We start from the raw sequence: 25776 nt of genomic DNA on the forward strand, positions 1-25776 counted from the left end.
TTCTGATTTTTTGATCTTAGAGATGTCATTTCTCAAAACATCAGAAAAAAAAAAGTTTAAAAAGCTATAGCATCTATTTGATACAGTATATGATAAGGCAGTGTGCTTATTTAAAATAAAATCAAATGACTCAGTACCTGGCACTACATGCCTACTTAGTAAACAGTAGCTATTACAATTATTGTATTATTAGCAGTGATACCATAAGTCTTTGTGAGCTCTGATACTAAGAATTAGGCTTTAAAGCCAAGGGGAATATCTCAGTATTGCAGCGTAGGATTTACATGTCTGAGACTCCAGTTTCAATCCTCAGCACCACCGTATGTCAGAGCTAAGCTGTGCTCTGGTTTCTCCCTCTTCCTTTCTCTAATAAAAATAAATAAACCTTTTTAAAAATAACTGTGTTCTAGGAAATGGAGTAGGAGAACAGGAACACAGGTTATTTCCCAAATGTCAGGCAAGTGAGAAGAGCCAACATCCAAGTTGTTAAAAGCATCCCATTGAGGACTACTTGAACTTTGCCTTTAATCACTGCCTCATCTCGCACCATTATGAATGCAATTGCAATCCTGCTTCAAAAATGTTTCTAAGAAGAAATGGAGCCAAGGTTGGCATCCTTAACTCAGCTCTCTTAGTCAGACTGCTCTGTATAGCAGTTTCCCCTGCTTCCAGGGGTCAAGCAGTGATGGAGCAAGAAGAGAAGCTACAGAAGCTATTTTGACTGGCTGAGTCACCAAATCAAGGAGTGGGGTTGTCCTTCTTCTGTACCTAGACAAGAGGTTGATACACTCCATTTCTAAGAATCCCCCTTTGTTTCTTGCTCCAGTTCCCAATTCCACCAGGGACCATAGCAGTACTTGGCCCTTCTGTCTGCCCACACAGACCACTCTCTGCCCCTTGGCATGTCCCAGCCCTCTCTCATTCATTCAACCAGGACAATTAACAAAGGTGTGAGAACAGCTTCCTGCTTCCTTAGCCTCCCTCTTAAAAGGGGTCTGGATAGGAGCTGCTAGAATTGGCCAAACCATCGGCACTGGCCAAAAGTCAACAAGAATAGCAGATCACACTGAGAGTCTTGTAGTAATCCAGGAGGTTTGTACAGCAGAGTCCTGCTTGCCAGGAAGTGTGCTATACCCTTCTAGAACTGAGTCTCAGCTATTTTTGGCAAAGATGGGTGGTATGCAAAGGAACTTCCCTCTTTTTTTTTTTGGACTAGGGCAGCGTATGTTGAGTAGTCAACAGTATTTCTTGTTCCCAGATCACCCTTCTGAGCACCTCTGGCTGCTGCATGGCTGAGACTATCACAGTTTGATTTGATCTCAGCTTCAGGCATTAGATCAGCCAGCCGGACGAGGCTGCATCAGTCCTGTGATGGCTGCCCGTGTCATCTGCTTTCTGTTGGCAGTGCTCTTTTGTGCCTCCTGTAAAGTCATCACCTCTTTGGATCAAATGTGCACTGAGGTAAGTCCAAACTGTTTGTCTCTATCCAGATTAAACTGTTTGAGGAAACTTGAGGTTTACTGTACGGTCCTACCTGAGCTCAGTGTCCACTGTCTTGAAAAGAAATTGTGGGTGTGAGGGGAGAGGGTGTCAGGTGGTGGTGCATCCGGTTAAATGCACATAGTACAAGCTCAAGGATCCAGGTTCAAGCACCCCCCCCCCCGATCCCCACCTGCAGGAGGTATATACTTCAATAGCGATGAAGCAGGTATCTGTCTCACTCCCCCCTCTTCTCAATTTCTGTCTTATCCAATTTAAAAAAAAATGGACTTCAGGAGCAGTGGATTCACTGAGCCCCAACCAAAAAAATGAGTGTCTGTTTGTGTATATGTTTGTGTGTGTGTGTGTTTATATATGCATGTGTACAGGCAAAAGGAACAAAAGAGGAATGATCACATAGATACATTGTGGAGGCATTTTTTGTTGCATTAAATAGTTCCCCCCAAATGCCCCTAATTTGAACATAAGATAGCAGTAAGACGACGGGAGTCGGGCTGTATGTAGCATAGCGGATTAATCGCAAGTGGCACAAAGCGCAAGGACCAGCGTAAGGATCCCAGTTCGAGACTCCGGCTCCCCACCTGCAAGGGAGTCGCTTCACAGGCGGTGAAGCAGGTCTTCAGGTGTCTATCTTTCTCTCCCTCTCTCTGTCTTCCCCCTCCTCTCTCCATTTCTCTCTGTCCTATCCAACGACGACAACAACAATAATAACTACAACAATAAAACAATAAGGGCAACAAAAGGAAATAAATAAATTAAATAAATATAAAAAAATGATAGCAGTAAGAGGGGCCAGATGGTGGTCCTCCTGGTAGAACATACATGTTAAAATGCACAATGACCTGGGCTTGAGCTCCCATTTCCCAACTGCAGGGAGGAAGCTTTAGGAGTGGTGAAGCAGTGTTCTCTCTCTTCTTCCCTTTCTCTCTCTTCCTTTGTCTTTTTATTTCTCTGTCTATCCTAAATAAAATAAAACAAATTTTAAAAGACATTAATAGAGTCACGCTAGGCAGTGGCATACCTGGTTGAGTACACAGGCTACCAAGCAAAAGTACCCAGGTTTAAGGCCCCAGTTTCCAACCAGGGCGGAGTGGGGGGGAAGCTTTATGAGTAGTGAAGCTGAGTTGCGACTATTTCTCTTTCTGTTTCCATATCCTCAAAATTTATCTCAGTCCTATAAAATAAAAGGGAAAGGGGGGGATGGTCACAAGGAGTGGTAGATTTGTTTAGCAGGCACCAATCCCCAGCAACAGCCCTGGTGACAATGGAGAAAAAAAAAAAAAAAACTCTTATTAATAGGGTCTTATTGTGAAGAAACTGCTTCAAAGCTCAAAACCAACTTCTAGCATGGGGAAACTGTAGGTCTAACATCCTCCAATGGCCGTTTTGTTTTCTGACTGTCAGGGAATCTATACCTAGCATGGAAAATACCCTCTGAATGAGTATGGCTTCCTCCTACACTGGGGCAGTTCTCCATCACTAGCACACAGGAGCAACATCTGTGAAGAGCACCAAATTACACCTTCCGTTCTGGACATAACAGCATTTCTCAACCTGTGGGAAATTCTTGGAGGAGGTGGTGAGAGACGGCAAAGCGTCTCAGTGTCTGGCCATCTTCTAAAATGATTCAGCCTTCTTCCCACTGGCTCTCACCCAGCACAGGTCAGCACCAGCTGTTTTGTGAGATGTTAGTCTTGGGGGCCCATGGCTGTTTTCCTAGGATAAGGTTGGCAGAAGAAGAAAAGAGTACTAATTGCAGGAAGACCAAAAATAATAAAAGAGTGTAGGGCAAAGCTTTGCCAGACAAGAGCCGGAATCATAGCCAGGACTGGAAGATTTAGAGGCAGGGAGGACCAGGACTTTGTAAGTCCGGTATTAGGATAGGGGGAAGATGTTCTCGGACCCGCAGGAGGCACAGTGCCTAAGGCTGAGGAGGTGGATCGGTTTACTCCAGCTGCTATAACAGAGTACCACAGGCTGGATAGCTCAAGCAAAAGATCTTCAATTTTTCTTGCAGTTCTCACAGTTAGAAGTCCAAGGTGAAGGTGCCAGCAGGGTGGCATTCTTCTGGGTACTGCTGGCTGCCTTCTCACTGTGTTCACATCATTTCTCCTTTGCATGTATGTGTCCACATTTATTATGTAAGCATATTAAATCAGGGACTGTACAAATGAACACAGTTTCATAACTTACCTCCTTAAAGTCCCTATGTTCAAATAAAATCTCATTCTTTTCAAAAAATGTTTATTTTACTTAATAGAACAGAGAGAAACTAAAAAGGAAGGAAGGGAAGAGAGAGAGAGAGAAGACTTGAAGTGCTATTTCACCACTTCTGAAGTTTCCTTCCTGCAGATAGGGAGCAGGGCTTTGAACATGTGGCCTCCTTGAATGTGCTAATATGTGCATCCCATGGAATGTACCACTGCTCAGCTCCTTAAAGTTGCATTTTGTAGTGCAGGGATAGAGAATTCAACACTGAAATCTGAGGACACAATTCTGTCTAGAAACTGAGGATTAGATAAGAGGTTTTTCATTAGCCTCCAGAAGATAGTGTGTCTCTTCTCCACCCAGTCTGGAAGTTCAAGTTCACACAAACAGGGAGGTGATATGGTAAGAGGGCAAGAGTGGGGAATACCCTGTCCTCAGCTAATCAGATGGTTATTTCATCCACCCACCACACACATCCTCAGATAGAATGATGTTAACATTAAGTTGAAATTCATTTGAAATGCCCAGCTCTCCAGCTTAGCATTCATTTCTCAAGTTTGTTAATTATAGCAAAGCCCAAGAAGTTTTTCTGAAGCTTAAAAGGGTCTTCATTTCCAGGAGACCTTGGGCAAACCATAGAAAAAAAAACTGTACCAGGGGGGTGGGTGGTGGCACACTGGGTTAAGAACACGTAGTATGAAATGCAAGGACCCCTTCAAGGTCCTGGCTCCTAGCCTGCAGGAGGGTCACTTCACAAGTGATGAAGCAGGTCTGCAGGTGTCTATCTTTCTCTTTCCCTCTCCATTTTCCCCTCCTCTCTCAATCTCTCTCTGTCCTATCCAATAAAAATGCCCAAAATGGCCACCAGGAGCAGCAAGTTTGTAGCACTAGCACTGAGCCCCATCAATCACCCTGGAGGCAAATATATATATATATGTGTGTATATATATATACATATACATATATAGTACCAGTTTAGTTTTCTACTAAGGTCACCAAGCCCTGGAGTTACTAGTTCCTTTTTGTAAATGGTTCCCACTTTAGCAAACAGAAAGGGAAAGAGGCAGAGAGAGAACACAGGTCATTTTATTGTGTGTTAGGTGGCCTTATATGTCTACTGTTTAGTTAGCAAGAGAGGTACTTAAGGCTTAAGTATCTGTGGGTCTGACCTTATGCTACAAGAGCTTTTCTGTTTTAGCAAAGTCAGCAATTGCTCTGAAGCCCTTCCTCTGCAGAGCCCAACTTTAAATGTCCTTGAAACCATTCTATCAGCATTGTATCTCTGTTTTTTTTTTTTTTTACCTTTTCTATCATACATTTCTAGTGTGATCCTAAGCCTATTTTATTGAGCCACTGAGACCTCACTTCTGTGTGAATTTTGGGGAGGTAAAATGGCAAATACAACTCCCTGAAAGGGAGGAACTTGAGGTTGCAAGTAAGTGGGATAAAATGGGGGTGGTGAGAGAGGAAGTATTCATAGGAGTTAGACTTTCCTTCAAGTATAAACCATCCTGATTATTTCACCTCTTCTCCCTGCTTCCCTTTCCTCTTTTGTTCTTCCCATCCAGTTTAAGCACACTGAAACATACAATGTACATGTGTTTTGTGGCTACCATTAGTTTATCAGGATCTTATCCTGCAAGATAACTTCAGTTGTCTTCTTTCGTTCGTTCCTTCCTTCCTTCCTTCCTTCCTTCCTGCCTTCCTTTTTCCTTCTTTCTCTCTTTCCCTCCTCCCTCCCTTCCTTTCTTCTTTCCTTCCTTCTTTCATTGTTATAGAAGTTTTCTCATCTCAGACTTTCTTATACTTGTTATTGTAAAGCTACTAATTGTTACCTTTGCAACTATGCTTGCAAATTTTGTTTTGCTTGTTATTTGTCTAATAATAATAACATTCTTTTGACTTATATAAACCATGAGGCTTGTATTTTAGGCTCTGTCCCATTAACCCCAAATCCTGTTTTAAGGCAAAGTCTAGATATTTAGAGATTCCTGCTCACAGGCTATCCAACAAGGCAGTAGAGTGTTGGGTTTTCACAACGATTACCCGGGGTCTGGAGATAGTGCATGAGATAACTGGAATATATTCAGTATCTTATAGCATCAAAAGAATGCATCTGACATTATAACATTTGAATAATGAAAGTTTTAAGCACCCCTACCCTGATTTTTTTTCTCCCTTAGAAATGTATTGTGATCTTTTCTATGGAATGGATTACCACCTGTTGTTTTGTCTGAACAATGTCATGTAATGCACAAGTAAATACTCCTGGAAGCTTAGGGCGAGGGGAGGGGCACACACTTGACACTGTCCTAGCTAGGGATGTCATATGTGGTGTCTCCATCTGACCTCCCCTGATCAACTGTATGGCAACTGGCTGTGGTTACACTCTCTCCACCCTGGGACACGTTTTATCTCAGGAATGTAGCAACTTTCTAAGGTTCTCCACCCATGTTTTCACAATATTTCATTTCTTCCAATTCAGCAAACTTTTTTGTGGTTGAACCAGTGTCTCACATGTGCACAACTAGACCACTATCTACTTTTCTTAACTACCATGATAGAGACAGGAAGAGAGAGTATGTATGTGAGAGAAAAAAAAAAGAGAAAACACAACAGAGCTCCCTGCACAAACCACAGTACTTTTATTTTGGGTTTTTTTGTTTTTTTTTTAACCAAAGCACTGCTCAGCTCTGGTTTATGGTGGGGATTGAACCTAGGACTTCTAAAGTCTTTACATAACCATTATGCTATCTCCCCACCCACCACAGTACTTTTCTGGGTCTGAAGCTGTACTTCTTATCGAAGTAAATTTTTGATTCTCCACAGTATCATGAATTATGCTGTTTTCTTCTAGAAATTTTAAAGTTTTATATTTATTTCTATTTATATTTTTCACATTTAGATGTGGAATGGTTTTTTTAATATCATACAGTCTACAATTTTTATTAAAACTTTTGTATAAAAACATTACCAATCTAGGAAAGTTCTTAAAATGTTACAATAAGGGCTGGCAAAGTAATTCACTTGTATACTGTGCTGCTTTAACATGTGAGCAACCTAGGTATGAGCCAAGCCTTATCACACTGAAGGAAGCTCCAATGCTGTTCCCTCTCTCTCTCTCTCTCTCTCTCTCTCTCTCTCTCTCTACCTCTCTATCTATTTTTAAAAACTACAATGAAAACTTATAAATACTCCATATTTAATATTTGATTGTTAAATTCTCTATGTGTTTTCTCTTCCTTTCTCAACATGTGGTGGTGGTGGTGGTGGTGGTGGTGGTGGTGGTGGTGGTGGTGTGTGTGTGTGTGTGTGTGTGTGTGTGTGTGTGTGAGATAAGTAACAAAACAAGAACCATGGTGAAATCTCTAGAAATTGATGATCTGCAATGTGTAGATCTTAGAACACTGCAGTTTAGTTTGATGTGATTTTGGATTCTGGTAACATGTAGATGTGTTCTCAAGTAATGAGCTAGGAGTACAGGAATGCCTTCTCCTTTCAAATGCATTTATCTTGCCTATCCTGCCTTCTTAAGCCCCTATGGGGGAGAGTCCTTCAGCGCTGGGCATGGGAGGCTGCTTGAAAGAGTTCCTTTTCAGAAGAACACCAAATTCATAGATAAGGTTTGTTAGTAGCTTTAGACAATGACATGATGTTGTAGTAATCCAGTTAAGTGCTAATTCCTTCTGATGAGTGTTTGACACATATTATTAAACAATTCTCAGAATTAGCTTGCAAGGAGGGTTAATTATTCTCAATCTCTAATTGGGTGGGGAAGTTGGAGGGGAGGCTCAGAGAATGCAGCTTCACAGGTTGGTGGTTGAGAGCAAGGATTTGAATCCAAGCAGTCTGACTCAAGACAAACCTAAAGTAAACTCCACGTAATTAGAATGCCCTTTGCTTGGAAGGGTAAGACTGACAATGAAGTTTGGACATTTTCTATCTCAGAAAGCAGTTGTCACTCAGGGACTTTGCTCAGTCAGACTCCTCTCTCCAGAGAGGGAAGTGAAAGGGCCCTTGGGATTTAGTGGCAGGGTGCTGGCTGCAGCGTATGTCCAGGCAGAAGAAGAGTTATCCAGACATCAGAGGAATGAGCACTTGGTGAAACTCAAAGGGCTCTAAATTAGGAGATGGTTGCAACACTTCAGAGGGGAAGAAATAGCAGCATGACAAAGAGACATATTACAGAGCAATAGGAAGCACAATAAACTCCTGATTGAATAATTCAAGTGAATACCTGAAGGGGAAAGGGACTGCAAGCATGGATGTGGCCGTGGAGAGTCCTGCACTGTATTAAAAGCACAGCTCAGAGCAGGCAGAGCCGGAGACAATGCAATTCACAGAGTCCAGGTTATAATGGGGTCCTGAACTTGCCTGTTTCTTGACTTGGAAGGGGAGCACCCTGGATATTGTGCAGACTTGTACAACACAGCTGGCTACATGAATTCTCATTAAGAAGGGTCCTTTCTGTGAGGCAGCTGATCTATGCAGAAGAGGGAGAATGTGACTTTGGAAACTAACCCCACACTGATCCCTGTAGCAGAAAGGCCGGATACACACCAACTCTTGTGGAGCCTGAGAAGCCACAGGGGCTACAAAAGCAACAGTGGATGGCTGAGTTTTTGCCCTGAGAACAGACCCAGTATTACCCAGATGGCAAGGACCATGCTGTCAGAAACTGTATTCTTGTCCTGCCCCTTGTCTTCTCTGCTGCATTATCATTCTACCATCCAAGAATCCTGTGCTTCTCTCTCTAAACTCATTCTTAGAAAGCTTTGTTATGAATTCGGAAAGCAAGGGTGACATGGCCTCTAGAATGTAATATTCCTTACCAAAACCGTATAGCTGAATCAAACCCTGAGGAAGCATACGACCCCCAAATGAAGGGGTTTATTTCTTCAGTCTTCAAAATATGAATCTGTGTTCAAAAAAGAAAAAGAAAGAAAGAAAGAAAAAAACCAATGTCTTGAGACACTATGGAAAGCTGAGGAATTGTCTCAGATTAAAAGAAACTCACGAGAGAGAACACTAAGTGCACTGTGTGATCTCGGACAGCAAAAAGTATCTTAAGAGACCATAAAAACTGAAAACAATATTGGACTGTTTAGACGACTCCAGGGCCGGAGGTGTTTTGGTGGCACCATCTGAAATGGTCATTTTGATTGTACAGGGGTGTGATTGTGAAAACCAGCGAAGGGAATGTGTTTGGAGCCAGGACATCCTCTGAAATGTGTTTGTTTTTTAAATTCTCTTCTGAGCTGCAATTCTTGCCGTGTTCCCTCTTCTCCCAGGAATCGAAGGCTGAGAGTTCCTGGCAGTTTCTACCCAGCACTAGATTACTTAATATTATGACACAGGCTCACAGTGGGCATCCCAATACTCCTTGGTAGTGCTATCCACTGATGTCTCTATTTTTCACTGAGTTGAGATAACTGAGGATTTTCATTTCCCTGACTATCCATTTTCTAGGAGCTCCCTCAGGCTACTAACTCAGTAGATTCGCAGCTTTCTGAATAACATTAGTGCAGTAAAGTGCTCAGTAAAGCACACTAGAGGATAGTGTCCACGTCACAGCATTTACACAGTCAAGAGGAGGAGGGAATTGTCACCACTGAGCTTTTTGCTATTGTAGCTGGATAATAAATAGAACTTTTCCCCCTTCCAAGTGAATGTCAAGGCCAGGAAATAAGATAAATAAACAAACAAAAAAAATGTGTCCTCAGAGTTAATCCATACCTTATCACCTGTTGGGCAGCAGTTTCACATCCATCTTCTGTCCAGATCATCCATGTCCATGGCAACAAAGAAAGGTCTAGAAACGTGTTTTTCCCAGTCATCAGCTAAATCTAAATTAAATGTAAAGTTTTAAATGTAAAGTGTGAATTTCAAGGATACTCTGTGAATTTATGGCAGAGCCTGGAGCATTGAGGTCTATAAAATAGAGAATTAATTACGAAGAAGCATGAATATGGCATTTACATCAGTGTCATTTTAATGTGTTACATACTGAAGAAAAATAGTAACTTCCTGTAGCTGAGTATTCTCACTGTAGCTACAAAAAAAGAAAGAAAGAAAGAGAAAGAAAGAAAGAAAGAAAGAAAGAAAGAAAGAAAGAAAGAGAAAGGGCACACATTGTGGTGAGTTAAGTGAAAACCCAGAAAAATTGACATGTCCAAATCATCCTGTTTCAGAGCAAAGGAGGATGCTGTGACCTTCTATTTCCAGCTAAGCAGATCTGTCTGTTTGGAGCCCAATATAAGAGAAGCTGCCAATCTGGAGTTTGAAGTGGCAGTTCTTTCTCAAACCAGGGTAGTCTCAATGGAGTCTCTGGTGACCACAATGGGGCTAAAGGAAAGACAGAATTGATAAGGTTGGGTGAAATCATATGGAGCCTAAGATGATCTGAGAGATGACCTCAAGTGCACTTTCCCTTGAGATTGTTTAATCATCCTCCGCACCTATGGGCAACCAATTTGCCCAACTAAATGGAGCAAGGAGAGTATTTTCAACAAATGGTGTTGGGAGAAAAAAAAAATGGGTTGAAACATGCAGGAAACTGAAATAGGACCATGACATATCCTCATGCACAAATGTCAGTTTTAAATGGATCAAAGACAAAACACACACACACACACACACACACACACACACACACACATACAGAACACTTCATGATCTATGCTTCAATATCTTAAAAGATTTGAGGGGGGTCGGGCAGTAGTGCAGGGGATTAAGCGCACGTGGCACCAAGAGCAAGGACCAACATAAGGATTCCGGTTCAAGCCCCCAGCTCCCCACCTGCAGGGAAGTTGCTTCACAGGTGGTGAAGCAGGTCTGCAGGTGTCTGTCTTTCTCTCCCCCTCTCAGTCTTCCCCTCCTCTCTCGATTTCTCTCTGTCCTATCCAACAACGAACGACATCAACAACAACAATAATGAGCACAACAAGGCTACAACAAAGGCAACAAAAGGGGGGGGGGGAAATGGCCTCCAGGAGCAATGGATTCATGGTGCAGGCACTGAGCCCCAGCAGTAACCCTGGAGGCAAAAAATATATATATATATTTGAGTCCCAAGAAGGGACTACCATAGGCCAGGCCCCTGGAAACATGCCTAGGGTGGACCTCCTAGCATTCTTCCACCCTAAGATTCCTGATCTTATCTGCTGTTTCTACTTTTTGTTCCTGTTCATTAACCATTTGTCTCACTTTATGTCCTGCCACCTTCCAGCCAAGTTGTAGACACTATCATGATTCCATCCTTACTTCTCTAGGCAGATGATTTCTCCAGTGTGTCCTGTAATTTTGCCTCTCCAGAGTTCTAGCCCACTAGGGGAAGATGGAGACAGGCTGGAGGTACAGATTGATTGACCTGTTAATGCCCAAGTCCAGTGGAGAAGAAATTACAGAAGGGAGAACTCCTACCTTCTGCACCCCAAAAAAACTCTGATCCACACTCTCAGTGAGGGAGAAATGATAGGAGGAAAAGGATAAGAGGCCTCTGAACTCCAGCTCCATCATATCCCAGATAGAGAAGACGGAAAGGGAAGAGATATTTAGATGAATAGAGTTATGTGTAGCTTGGAAAGGAAGAGAGGACTGGACCTGGAAGAAAAGGGGAACAATTATGTACAAATGTAGACAGCTGTAGAGACTATAATTAGCCCATGTCCACAACCTTGGGAGAACTGAGATGGACTACAATGGAGGAATCAGGGATTCAGAACTCTGGTGATGGGAATGGTGTGGAATTGTACCCCTGTTTACATGTAATTTTGTAAATTAACATTGAATCACTAATAAAAAATAAAATTAAAAAATGATTTGAGTCCAACAGCAAGGAAAATAAAATAGTAAATAAACCATTGGGACATCAAACTGGAAAGCTTCTGTACAACAAAAGAAAGAATCACCAAAACTGAAAGATACCCTACAGAATGGAAGAATATCTCTACATATTATATGAAATAAGGCTAATAACCTAAATATATCAAGAACTTACTAAACTCAGCAACAACAAAAAGTCAACCCCATTAGAAATGGGGAGAGGGCATGGACAGACTCTTAACCAAAGAAGAGATTCATAGGGCCAAGAGACATAAGAAAAAATGCTCAAAGTCAGTAATTACCAGAGAAATGCAAATAAAGACAACTGAGATAGCACTTTCTACCTGTGAGGAAGGAAAGAAAAAACAAGTGTTGGTGAGTATACGGGGGGAGTAGAACCCTTTTACATTGCTAATGGAAATGTAAACTGGTCCAAACCTGTGGATAACAGTCTAGAAATGTCTCAGAACTAGAAATAGACCTACCCTCTGACCCAGCAATTTCTTTACTGGGAATTCATCCAGTGAAAATAAAAACATCTGGGGACAGGCGGTGGTGCACCTGGTTGAGTGCATATATTACAATGTGCAAGGACCTGGGTTCGATCCCCCAGTCCCCACCTGCAGGGGGAAAGTTTCACGTGTGGTGAAGCAATGCTGCAGGTGTCTCTCTGTCTCTCTCCTTTTCTATCACCCCCTTCCCTCTAGATTTCTGGCTGTATCTATCTAATAAATAAAGATTTTAAAAAACTTAAAAAAAATGAAAAGAAACACATCTATCCAAAGAGATCTCTGACCACCAAATGTTCATAACAGCACAGTTCATAATAGCCCAAACTTGGAAGCAACCCAGTTGTCCAAGGATAGATATGTATCTAAGAAAATTGTGGTAGTATGCAATACTATGCAGGTGTTAAAACAATAAAGTCATCTCCTTTGCTTCATGTTGGATGAAACCTGAAGGAATCATGGTAAGTGAGATGAGCCCAAAAGAGAAATACAAAGACAAGATGGTATCACATATAGTTAGAACTTAAGAAAAAACAAGGACAGTAAGGGAAAACACATAGTGAAATTTAGACTAGGTGTAGTGTATTGCATCAAGGCTAAGGACTCTGAGCAAGAAAAAGAAAGGAGAGGGTGGAGAGGTCATTGGGGTGCTGGTGTACAATGGTAGAAAAGGGTCCAACTTGGAGGTGAGAATGTTTTGCTGACATCAGTCTCAGGGAGATGAGAAACTATACTCATATGTCAATAATTGTACTGTAAGTCAGTAACAGTACAGTGAAAAGTGATAAAATAATAAAAACAGGGGCTAGGTAGCAGTGCATCTAGTTGAGTGTACATACTAGATTCTGCAAGCACCCAGGTTTAAGCCCCTGGTCCCTATGTGCAGGGAGAAAGCTTCAGAAGTACAGAAGCAGTGTTAAAGTGTCTCTTTCTTTCTACCTTGACTCCTGATTTCTCTCTGAATCTATATAAGAAATAAATAAAATACTTAAAATAATAATAATCAAAAAACCAAAAAATCATTTTTTATTTTCCAGGGACCACTCTCCTCCCCCCACCAGCAAAATATATCCACCAGATCTTTATACCTGCCCCATTGTCCTTCATCCAAAGGCATCATCTAGATAAATTATGATCCCACAGTTTTATAGTCACCTAACCCCTTCCTAACTGAGATTCTTATTCAAGACTACAACCTGAGATAGCACATTTTGCAAACAGTTATTAGCAGAATTATCAGTGCTTGAATCTTTTGGGGATAGGATGAGGAGAGTTCTCTGAACCCCTGTATAAGGCTGTGACTAAATGCTAGGGTTAGGTGCCAGCAGTTAACAATTCCAGAGTCATATATCAAAATTGCAAGACCTCTTGGTGTAAGTCTGAGCTATACTACCAGTTTATTAAAACATCTTAAGACAATTTGTAAGCATATGCAAAATTAGTTCTAAGAAACCTGCATGCATAGATCACTGAGCATTCAATAACCATCCACATTTTGCCTACTAATTTCATTATTCCTTCCTCCCTTTTTTCAGAGTATTTTGAAGCAAATTCCAAGGAGGAAGTTAATCATACTATTTCCTCCTAAATACTTTCATATGCATCTCAAATGAAAAAATAGTATCATAAATATTCTTGTTCTGATTTTGTTCTATTAGTAGTATGCATTTAGTCCCAGATGAAGTTCTTTCTCTAGGTTTGATTTTATAAATGCTGAGGATAAACCAACTCAGCTTCACATGATGCACCATATTTTGGAGATGTCAGTAACTGTAGGTATCTTTGGAAAACATTGAGAAACGACAAAACATCTAGTATAATAATTTATGGAGATAACAAGTGCTAATTTGATAATCAGTTGCCATTAAGTAAATTGTAAAATACAATAAGAACTTTTCTCATATGGTTAATATCAACCAATAACCCTGTTTTCAAAAGTCTCTGGGAGTCTTTAATTTTTTTTATCAATTCTTTGTTTGAATCAGAATCTAAACAGGTGTACACTATGATTTGTTGGTTATATACTTTTTTTTATCTCTGTCTTTTAACAAGAATGGTCTTTTTCCTTGTTCCAATTCCCACTTCAGTTCCTCCAACATAATTCACAAGGAATTTTTTAGAAGATAAAACATGTAGTTTTGACAAATGGTCAAACAAATTGGAAAGCCAGATATTAGCTAACATTGTTTCTCTCATCAGAAAGAAGCCAGCAAAATATATAACTGTGAAAATTTAGGTCTCAGAGAAGTCCCTAACACTCTACCAAATGCAACACAATTTTTGGAATTTGGTTTTAATTTCTTGCCTACAATTCAAAATACAACGTTCAGCAGACTCAACAACCTTGTCTTTTTGGATTTATCCAGGTATGTAATATTTCCTTGTGTGTCCGTCATGGTTTACATAACACACAATTTGCATAAATGCTTTACCCTTGACTCTTTTGGGGGGCATAGAGACCATCTGCTTATTCTACTTGCTTGTGCTTCTTCAAAAATCTCTTTACAGAAGTGAAATATAATTTAAATTAATATTTGTCAATGATGAGGGGTATGGTTTACTATACCAATCAGTGGATAGGAACAAGGGTTGTTTATAATTTTTAAAAAGTAGGTTTCAAGATTTTAGGATTATAGTTCCACAACACACCCACCACCAAATGTCTATGTTCCTACCTTCCCATTTCCCAGATAAAACCACCATAGTTTTCACAAGTCTCAGAACAGTTTTCTTGCTTTTTTGTCTTTTGGGATTTATTTGTTTGTTTTTGCAAGTTCATGTGTATCTGTTCTCTAGATTGCACATATCGTGAAACCATTCCATAGTTGTCTTTCATTTCTTTAATGATTTCACTAAGTATATTACCATCTATGTTGTCCCAAAGGGCACAATATCATCTCTTCTGACTGCTTCTTCTTCTAGCGTTTGCCCTTCTTCCATAGCCAGTCAACAGCGTCAGGTTGAGCCTGATGTAAAGTTTCGAGACCTCCTTTGAATCTGGAGAGGTGGCAGTCGTTGACTATGTGGGTCATAGTCTGTCTGGAGCCGCAGGGGCAGTTCGGGTAGTCTCTGGCTCCCCAGCGGTGGAACATAGCGGCGCACCAGCCATGGCCTGTTCGATAGCGATTGAGGAGAGCCCAATCATAACATGCTAGGTCAAAGCCAGGTTGATGCTTGCAGGGGTCTGCTGAGTAATATTCAGTGGAATACATATCTCACAAGGATTGTTTAAACTAGATTGTCTCAACAGAGTTGTTTAAGAACTTCTGAGGAATAGTGATAACAGGGCTAAAATAAATCCTATACTGAACCAGATGCCACATTCTACTATATTTGCATAATTTATAGGAGAAACATACATCCAGCTTGCTTGCTTTTTTCACAAATAAACTTGGAAAATAATTCCCATTTTGGTTCCAGAGTAGTAATCAAGAGCAGACAGCACCGTCTGATATAAAAAGATTTTCATGTCTGAGGCACTGAAGGTACCAGGTTCAATTCCCAAACATCATCAGCACTAGGTGGGAGCTTAGCAGTGCTTTTGGGAAAAAAAAATATATAGGCAAAAGCATAACCAGGATTTTAAATGCTAAACCAGTGTTTGTGAACCAGTGGCCAGAAATTGTCACAAGACTAAAACCAAAGTCAACTGGAGAGTGAAGGAGTGAAGTTCAAAGGTGTGGGAGAGTGAGAATTTGACTTGAAGGCAGTATTTGTTACCTTATAAACCCCTTTAACTTTCTCTACTTTCGTCCTTTGGCTTATGCATCTGCAGATTGGGAAGGCATTAGTATCTACAATATTCCATATTACTACAGAGAAATTTCATACATATAATTTGATTCGTAACTATTCTACAGAATATTTATTATTTTTATACTACCCCCCAAAAAATTCATTCAATTTTAAAATCACCTCTTTGTAGTAGACTTCATGAGTATTACAGTTCAACATAAATAAGCATGTAGAGGTTAAAGGAGATTTAGTGAGTTTGCTTAATGTCACAGAGGAAGGAATCTGGGAATCTACTCTTCTAAATCCCAGTTCACAATTCCCCTAAATAATGACTCCAGGATACCATCCCAACCCAAACCTCTATGTCATATACTCAGAAATGATTAAGATTAAATCTTGCCCTTCAGAAAGACCATTCTACTACAGGGAAATTTACTTTTCCTCTCCTTTACTGTCTCTGGTGAAATGAATTTGACCACATCTTTGTGGAGTTACATTAGCTAGGTTAGCTTTTCCAGCTTGGGGAGTAGCGGCAGGGGGTAGGGGGGTGGGGGGGACTTGGTTCCTCTTCTGCTAGTTTCAGAAAGTAATATAAATATGGCCATATACTTTCTGAAATTTCCTTGTACTGTTTATACTCCTTTATCTGATCCAAATTTAGTCACTACTTTTATTTTATACACTGATTGTTTATTTGGACTTATCAAGCCCTACAAATTGAAACTTCATTTTTCAGTATATTTCTAAAAAAAAAAAAATCACTCACTGATCTGCAAGGAAAGTAAGGTGTAACGTGTTGTGTGTGTCCATGTGTACATGCTATGCAAGTATATTTTCCAGTATTTTTTTAACAATACCAAGATAGTTTTCTGTAAAGCTTTAGTATTCCATATTATTACAGAGAAATTTCATACATAAAATTTGATTCATAACTATTCTACAGAGTATTTATTATTTTTAAACTACCCTCCCCCCCAAAAAAAAAACCCAACAGATTACTCAGTTGTGACTAAAATAGAAAGGCATAATTGATATATGCATATATTCTAAAAGAGTAAATAAAAGTTTGATCTTGTCTCTTTCCAAATACAAGTCTAAAAGAGTAAGATACCTAGAAAAAAATTAATTGGTGTTTACAACTGAAGATGAACATTAATTAACTCAACAAGCTACCTGTGGATACCGAAAAAAGTTTCATTGTTTTTTTTTTATTAATAATGTAGAAATTTTTGCTGTGCATAAAAGATGTCTTTGTTAGTATCAATCATTGTGGCCATATTTTCTTTTTTCTAATTATTTTTTGTCAAATACTATTATCTTTTTAAGGTGCCAAATTAACTGGGTACATGAAGACACTTTTCAAAGTCACTACCAACTGGACACTATTGTGTTGACCGGAAATCCCCTGATATTCATGGCAGATACGTCACTTAATGGCCCCAAGTCACTGAAGCATCTTTTCTTAACCCAAACAGGAATATCCAATCTTGAGTTCATCCCAATTCACAATCTGGAAAATCTGGAAAGTTTATATCTTGGAAGTAACTATATTTCTTCCATTAAGCTCCCTAAAGACTTCCCAACACAGAACCTCAAGGTCCTAGATTTTCAGAATAATGCTATACACTACCTCTCTGCTGAAGACATAGACATCCTGGGGAAGGCCACTAACCTAAGTCTTAACTTCAATGGCAATGACATTAAAGGAATTGAGCCTGGGGCTTTCCATTCAAAAACCTTCCAGAGTTTAACGTTTGGAGGGACTCTTAGTGTGTCTACTGTATTAAATGGTTTGCAGAATTCTACTGTTCAGTCTCTCTGGCTGGGTACATTTGAGGACGTTGATGATCAAGACATTAATTCAAACATGCTTGAGGGACTTTGTAGAGTGTCTGTTGATGTTATCAACCTACAGAAGCACTCTTTCTCTGATTTCTCATCCACCACATTTCAGTGTTTCACAAGACTCAAGGAATTGGATCTGACACAAACTCACTTGAAAGAGCTACCCTCTGGCATTAAGGGGATGGACTCACTGAAGAAATTAGTTCTTAATGTAAATAGCTTTTCACAATTGTGTCAAATCAATGCTGCCAGCTTCCCATCCCTGATAGAGCTGTATATCAAAGGCAACTTGAAGAAACTTGACCTTGGTGTCAACTGTTTAGAAAAACTAGAAAACCTTCAGAAACTTGATTTAAGCCACAGCAGCATTGAGGCTTCTGATTGCTGCAATCTACAGCTCAGGCGCCTGACTCATTTGCAGTACCTGAACCTGAGCTTCAACGATCCCCTTCATCTCCAGAGTAAGGCCTTCAAAGAATGTCCTCGCCTACAACTCCTGGACTTGGCCTTTACCCATGTGCAAGTCAATGTTCCACACAGTCCTTTCCAAAACCTCTATTTCCTGCAGGTTATGAATCTCTCTCACTGCTCCCTTGATATCAGTAATCAGCACCTTCTAACAGGTCTGCCAGCTCTTCGACACTTGAATTTACAGGGCAATCACTTTCCAGATAGTACTATCCCAGAGACCAACCTATTTCAGAATCTGAACACTCTGGAAATTTTGGTTTTATCTTTCTGTGATCTTCTCTCTATACACCAGCAAGCATTCCACAGCCTTGGGAATATGAGCCACATAGACTTAAGCCACAACAGACTGACGGGCGATAGCATTGATGCTCTTAGCCATCTTAAGGGAATCTACCTCAATCTGGCTGCTAACAGTGTGGACATCATCCCACCCCACCTCATCCCCTTCTTGTCCCAGCAAAGCACCATTAATTTAAGTCACAACCCACTGGATTGCACGTGCTCAAATATTCACTTTATATCATGGTATAAGGAAAACCTGCAAAAACTTGAGGGCTCAGAGGAGACCCTATGTGCAAACCCTCCATCTTTAAAGGGAGTCAAACTGACTGATGTCAAATTATCCTGTGGGATTACAGGGCTGGGTATTTTCTTTCTGATAGTATTTTTATTTTTGCTTATAGTTCTGCTCAGTTTTGCAGTAAAATTCTTTCTTAGGTGGAAGTACCAGAACATTTAGTGCTAAAGGTTTCAGAGATGGCAAATAAAAGTGTTCAACACAAGTGCCCTAAGAAACTGTCCTCTGTTAGTGACCTGACTTGAGATTGGTGGCTGGAGCTGGACAGGAATCACTCACTGTGTTTTCCTGGGAACCTGAATCAATGTATCTCCTTACCAGGTAAACTGAGTCAGAGAATCAGCTGCTACTTTGAGAGAGTTGAAGGAGGACATGTGGCAGGAAAAGCTAGGATTGTAGCACAATAGAAGGAAAACCTCCCTGAAACACTTCCCATCATGTCCTTAAAGAAGAGCTTGATGACTCCCACAATCTGTCAGTGCTGAGTCCCCCATCTTTTCCCCTACCACCACCCTCAAGTGTCCCTCCCTCAGCTTAGGCATTGTCTGTGGGCCTGGATTCTCACAATGTCATCATTTTGGAAACTAACTGTAGACAATGTCTCAATGCTTATTTTAAATGAGAGGGAGAGAAAAAAATAAGTGAAAACACAATCAATTTGAAAGGAGAGGCTGAGATATAAATCTTGCTACCAAGTTGATTCCACTAGTCTCTTTAATCCTTAGGATTCTGAGACCTCTAGAATGTCATTGCTACAAAAAAAAAAACAGTCTTCCTCCTTATCCTTTACAGTTTTCTCCTCCCTCAAGGATCAGAATTTCTTTTCTCCTGATGACCCTCACTTGAAGGCACTTCTGCCTACCAAGTGTTCCCACTCTTAGGTTACAGATTCTCATTTACAGTTGGGCTGTGTTCCAATGTTCTTCACATTTAGCTTTCTGGCCCTTAAGAGCTTCTTTCCCACAAGCACCATGAGATAAATGGTGGTTTGATTCCCAGGCCTGCTCTCAAAAACCTATTCACCTGGGACAGAAATTGAGAGAGTACATTTATAAAGGGAACTAAAGGAAGAAAGTGTCCCTGCATTAAGTCAGGGATATGATACATGAGTTTAGTGTAAAAAAAAAAAAAGTTTCTATTGAGTCTGGGGTTGCCAACAAAGGTGGCTATAATAGACAGGGGCCACTAAATGCACAGAAAAAGGGGAGTAACGTGTTATCTCTTCATGTTGGACATTAAGCCAGCCCCCTGCTTCCCCCCTGCTCCATTGCTGATACTATGGTCTATTTACATAATCATTGTTTTGCCTGAAAGATTCCCCACCCATTCCTTTGATCTATCTTCTTTCTACTTCGAGACCCACCCTGCCTTCTGGGTACATTAATTGCGCCAGTTAAAACCCTAGTAACTGTTGCTACAAAAACTTTCTACCTTTCCGCTCTTTCTTTTCTCTACCCCCTTTCCCAGCCATCTCCATTCCTGACTTGCCACTTCTGGTTTTACCCCATAAAGCCAACTTCTGTTCCCGGTTTCACTCTCTTTTCTCTCCCGCATCCCAACCAGGAGAAGGGCTGGTGTGCAGAGTGGGAGGCGGCCATTGCAGTTTGGCGCCATGTGGCTTAACCCGCTGTGCTCACACCCGACTCTGGGGCTCCCCATGAATAAAGAATTGTATTACCACACCACCATGAGTTCCTGGTCTCTCCTGCAACACAAGCCCGGCATTCAGCCTTCTCAAAATCCAGAGGGCTGCACCCATGTTGGGCTTCATCTTCTGAAGTCAGCATTGCCAGGTGCTGAATTTAGAAAACCTTGACTAAGCTTTGTAACCAGTTTTCAACTAGAGAGGGTATTCTTTTGGCTATGGAGTTCAGATCGGCTATCAAAGTAAAAATTGGTCAGCTTTAATATCCAATCAGAACTTATTAGCCCAAGTGACTTGTTGGTAGTGCAACAAATTGAGCACACACAAGCTTCACAAGCAGTGAAGCAATGCTAGACATAGATGTCTCTTTTTCTCTTCCTATCTTCCCCACACTTCTCAATTTCTCTTTATCTTATCAAATAAAATGAAGGGGGAAATCATTATGTCCAGCATACTAGTGGGATATAACTACAGAGAAGAAACTTGGGTACAACTCTTCTATACCTCTTTGCCCTCAGGAGAAGCATGATAGGCAAGAGAACAAGCAATGAAGATAATCCATAAACTTTCACTGCATGTGTTCTGCAGAGTCTCAAGGTATGTGTGTGTGTGTGTGCGTGTGCGTGCACCTGCATGTGTGTGTGTGTGTGTGTGTGTGTGTATGTGTGTGCGGTACTGGATGAAAGACCAGATTTGCCCAGCTGTTGCTGGTTAAGAATGGAGTGTGGGACTTACTTAAGGAGAGTTAGGCATTAGACTTAGATAAAAACTTTAAAGTGGGGCAAAAAATTCAATACGTAAAACAAAAGCATGTTTATTTATAAAATATTTTTAAAAACTTCAAATTGGGTCTGGCCAGTGATATACCTGGTTAAGTACACACATTACAATGTGCAAAAAACGGGGTTCAAGCCCCCAGTCCCCACCTGCAAGGGGAAAGTTTCACTGGATGTGAAGCAGGTCTACAGGCATCTCTCTCTCTCTCTTTCTCTCTCTCCTCCCCCTCAGTTTTTCTCTGGTCTACCAAATAAAAGGAAGAAACAGACAACAAAATATATTCTCTGAAAATAAAAATTAAACTTAAAATTGATACACAAAAACCACAATAAATAAAATATCAAAACTGTAAACAAAGACAGATACCGCAATAGTGTCATGCTGAACTGTGTTCAAGCCTGAGGCAAAAGGAAAAGTTTTTGATATTTTGTTCATCATGAATATTTTGCATTTTAAAAGTGCCTCATAAATGATCATTTCACTTCATGACTGAGTTAATGGCCCCTGACACTTAGCACCAAAGGTTCTCTCCCATCTTGCCTCTGCCCTGAAGACTGAAGAAAAGTGGGGTTCCTGGGTAATCCCTAGGCCATAGTTCACAGAGGGTCTACTCAGAGTCTTCTGTCTGATAGCAGAGAGAAGCATTCCAGCTCTTCTACCCCACCCCCTCATCTCTAACTAACTCCCAGTTCCTGGACTCACAGGAATATTTCCTTATGAGACAAAAAAAAAAAAAGGCTGTGTCCTGGGTGACCTGGGTCTAGTGACAGATTACACACAGAGATGTACTTTGCTGAGAAAAATCAAACCTCACATTACTTAATAGAGTTAGGTTGGTGGAGGGAGGCCTTTAACAATGAAATAAAAATAACTCATCTGAGTCATAAATATAAGGAAAAAATAAGTGATGGGACATATACTCAAAGAAGTACTACTCAGCAGTTAAAAAAAAACATATTGTGTCCTGTTTTTTTTTTTTTACACCAGAGTACTGCTCAGCTCTGGCTTATGGTGGTGTGGGGGATTGAACCTGTGGCTTGAGAGCCTCAGGCATGAAAGTCTCTTTGCATAACCATTATGCTATACCCCCACCCTATATTGTGTTCTTATTGAAGTAAGAGGTGGACAACTGGGTTGATTTTATTCATATGGAGAATATAGAGAAGTGAAACACATGAATCTGAAATATATATATCAAACCTTATCTGTGACATTGGGAGAACTATGGTGGTTACTGATAGGGGGGAGAGGTGGCACAGAATTTTGGTAGCAGGAGGTGTAGAATTATACCCCTACTATATTATAATCTTATAAATCACTAATAAAAACAAAATAATAAAAAAAAGAAATGAACCCTCACAACATAAAAAGTGTGGTAGATGGACACTTTTCTCATTTTTCCTGAATGAGTATTGGAGTCGCAGTCCTTTAAGTGGGAAGGAAGACACCGGATAAGCCCCACAGCTGCCTTAGTTCCTCTCTGCCCCTACCATAGTCTCTGGGCATTCCAGAAGCTCCATGGAGGTGCTGTTGGGTTGGTAGTGACCTCGATTCTGGTCAAGGTCAATTGTTTTTTGTTTTGCTCTACTGGTTTTCTCATTGATCTGGAGCTCAGAATGACCTCAAGTAGCAGAAAACAAGGCAGCTTTGGTTTTTCCTGGAGGCTTCTTAACTGATGCTATTGGAAAGGTTCCCCCAGGGCTGGGGAGATACCATAATGGTTATGCAAATGGAATTCATGCCTGAGGCCTCAAGGCCTTAGATCCAATCCACATCTCCATCATAAACCAGGGTGGAGCAGTGCTTTGGTAAAATAAATTTTAATAAATAAATCACCCGTAGGAACCTAAGAGCAGTTTTGTTTTAGAAAGAACAGACCAAAGTTCTTACAAATTAGAAACAACTCCTCCAGCTGTCCCACCAAACTTTGCTGTTGCCTTTGTTCATTTGTTTGTTTGTGCAAACTAGGTAATGAGTTCTGGAAACTTTGATAGTAATCCTGATAGTGACCATGGAAATACAAAACCATGTTCACTGAAGCCTTTCTCCCAGTCCTCTTCATCAGCCTTTATTTTATTTTTTTCTTGCTATTTCTTCACTTCTTTCCCACCATGGTTCTCTCCTTTATTACCTTGTTTTGTGATTTTCTACATTCATTTAACTTTTTTTTTTTTTTTTTGCTTTTCTTTCTTTCTTTTTCTTCTTTTTTCTTTTCTTTTCTTTTTTTTTTTTTTTTTAACTAGAGCACTGCTTGGCTCTGCCTTATACTTGTGTGGGGAATTTGAACCTGGGCACAATGAGGAAGATGGAGTAGCTTCTTACTAGGATTTGCATCAAGGCCAGCACTGTGTAAAGGAAGCTAAGCCAAGGCTCAGGCAGTTGCTCTTGGGCCACCAGCACCCTCTGCTGCCAGCCCAGCCCTTTGTCTGACTGACCTCCCCAACAGTCACAAATTTTCCATTCCTAGCCTCAAGGTTGGCTTGCCACACAACATAGCAGTTACAGGAATTCATTTTTTAAAACATGCATTAACTCCTTCTATATCCCTGACATTCTCATGTGTAAAAACCTTCCATAATTCCTGCTGCAGATGACATCCAAATCCTCACCTTGAATTTAGGTGGGGGTAGATAGCAAATGGTTATGCAAAAGACTTTCCTGCCTGAGGCTCCAAATTCCCAGGTTCAACCCACCACACCACTGTAACTCAAAGGTGCTCTGTGTCTATCTCATTAAAACGAAATAAAATAATTTTTAAACAATCTAAAATAGCACCCACCAGCTGAATTTTCTGCATATTCTAGCTAACTTAAAGCTGTTTCTTGCCTTATTGGTTTAAGTTTCAGACAAGAAATACTTGTTGCAGATTACTACCTCATAGTCACTCTGCTCCTGTTTTATTTAACGTGACCCTCAGAAACCAAAAACTTTCCTTAAAGTATCTATGAGGCAGTTTTCATTCCACTTAAGACCACAGGATCCCAAATCAGAGCTAGCCACACTTCTGGCTTTCATTTAGCAGGTATGCACTGTGTCCATGAAAGACAACTTGCTCCCCTCAAACTGCACCACTGATCTGAGGTTTTGTGACAGCTCCTCAGTTCTGAGCAACAGTAAATTTACCCAGTGAGAAAGGGAGCATTTTGATGGCTGCTGTCAATTTTATTGCTTTATCCTGGTTACTGGGACAGAATCTATAGACATGGTTTGTTTATTGGTTTTATGTATCACACGTTGTTGCTACTCTGACAAGCTACCTCTATAAAAATGTATTATTATTGTATGTTGTAGCTCAGTGAGCTGACCCTGCATTTCAAAATGTACTGAAGCAAATAGCATTGAAGTCTATAAAAGCTGACTGGCCTCCATCATTCCCTGAGTTGTAACTCCCACAGTCTGGGAGCAAATTATACCTTTCCCAGCACCAGCAGCACCACTGTTAACTGAACACAACACAGACCCAAATGCAGGTATTAGCTATACAATTTCAAGTCAGGAAACTGTCATGTCTTTCTCACCTGTCCAGTTTCCCAATAAATGTCTTTTACAACTTCAAACTTTGCAAAAGTGTAAAGTATATGGCTTTTTGAAATTTCTTTTTTTTAATTTTTTTTTTTTATTTAAGAAAGGATTAATTAACAAAACCATAGGGTAGGAGGGGTACAACTCCACACAATTCCCACCACCCAATCTCCATATCCCACCCTCTCCCCTAATAGCTTTCCCATTCTCTAATCCTCTGGGAGCATGGACCCAGGGTCATTGTGGGTTGCCGAAGGTAAAAGGTCTGGCTTCTGTAATTGCTTCCCCGCTGAACATGGGTGTTGACTGGTCGGTCCATACTCCCAGTCTGCCTCTCTCTTTCCCTAGTAGGGTGGGTCTCTGGGGAAGCGGAGCTCCAGGACACATTGGTGGGGTCTTCAGTCCAGGGAAGCCTGGACGGCATCCTGATGGCATCTGGAACCTGGTGACTGAAAAGAGAGTTAACATACGAAACCAAACAAATTGTTGAGCAATCATGGACCCAAAGCTTGGAATAGTGGAGAGGAAGTGTCAGGGAGGTACTCACTGCAAACTCTAGTATACTTCTGTTTTCAGGTATATATTTTGCAGTAGTTTATGGATACTTGTGAACATATGCTCTCTCTCACAGAAACTGGTGTATATCTAGGTTTTGGGACTTTGTTAGAAAGTGAACCACCTGAGATGGAATTAGAGTATACTATGAAAGGAAAGGTCTCACCCGAGTAATGAAGCTGAAAGGTTGTCATTCCACACGTGAAGTCTCTGGACACAGTCTGAAGTGAAGCATGTTGAGGTGGCAATCGTTGCGTTGGTTAGGTTGTGATCGGCGGATGCAATATTATTTGATATGGATTGGGAGAGGCATACGGGAAAATGGGCCCTATCCAAGGTTTCCAGGACTGGGCGAAGTAGGGGTTCTATAGTGGAGATGTGAGGTTCCTGCTGTCTTAGGGTTCAAAAAGACAATGGATAGTTAATGTTATCATCACATTATTTGGTAATTGGTTAACTTTGAAAAGTCCTTTTGTTAGGGTTTGCTGTACAGTACCCAGTATCTTGTATATAGCTGTGCTATTGGATGCTTCTGATCTACTTAGTCTAGGCTTTTGAGAGAGTCCGCATATCAAATACACAGCCTATATATTAAAAAGATTCAGTTT

General features: G+C 40.6%; 1 protein-coding gene and 1 non-coding gene across 2 annotated transcripts; both read left to right on the plus strand.

The window, feature by feature from the left end:
- The first annotated feature begins 1262 nt into the window (after positions 1-1262).
- Positions 1263-18874, plus strand: CD180 (CD180 molecule). The gene is made up of 3 exons (XM_007523505.3): positions 1263-1461; positions 14241-14407; positions 17103-18874. The coding sequence occupies exons 1-3, from the start codon at positions 1372-1374 to the stop codon at positions 18829-18831; spliced, it is 1986 nt and encodes a 661-aa protein (XP_007523567.1). The 5' UTR covers positions 1263-1371; the 3' UTR covers positions 18832-18874.
- LOC132538843 (small nucleolar RNA SNORA72) lies at positions 13665-13766 on the plus strand. Its single transcript, XR_009550155.1, has one exon. It is a non-coding gene; the product is annotated as a small nucleolar RNA SNORA72 (small nucleolar RNA).
- Positions 18875-25776: the final 6902 nt, after the last annotated feature.

The sequence above is a fragment of the Erinaceus europaeus genome, chromosome 5, assembly GCF_950295315.1.
Source record: "Erinaceus europaeus chromosome 5, mEriEur2.1, whole genome shotgun sequence".
Taxonomy (NCBI): Eukaryota; Metazoa; Chordata; class Mammalia; order Eulipotyphla; family Erinaceidae; genus Erinaceus; species Erinaceus europaeus.

Excerpts from the sequence above, each read along its gene's own strand:
- CD180 (XM_007523505.3), top strand. The coding sequence starts at position 1,372 with ATGGCTGCCCGTGTCATCTGCTTTCTGTTGGCAGTGCTCTTTTGTGCC. Across the intron at positions 1,462-14,240 it reads TGGATCAAATGTGCACTGAG|AAAGAAGCCAGCAAAATATA; the intron begins GTAAGTCCAAAC and ends TTCTCTCATCAG. Across the intron at positions 14,408-17,102 it reads GTCTTTTTGGATTTATCCAG|GTGCCAAATTAACTGGGTAC; the intron begins GTATGTAATATT and ends TATCTTTTTAAG.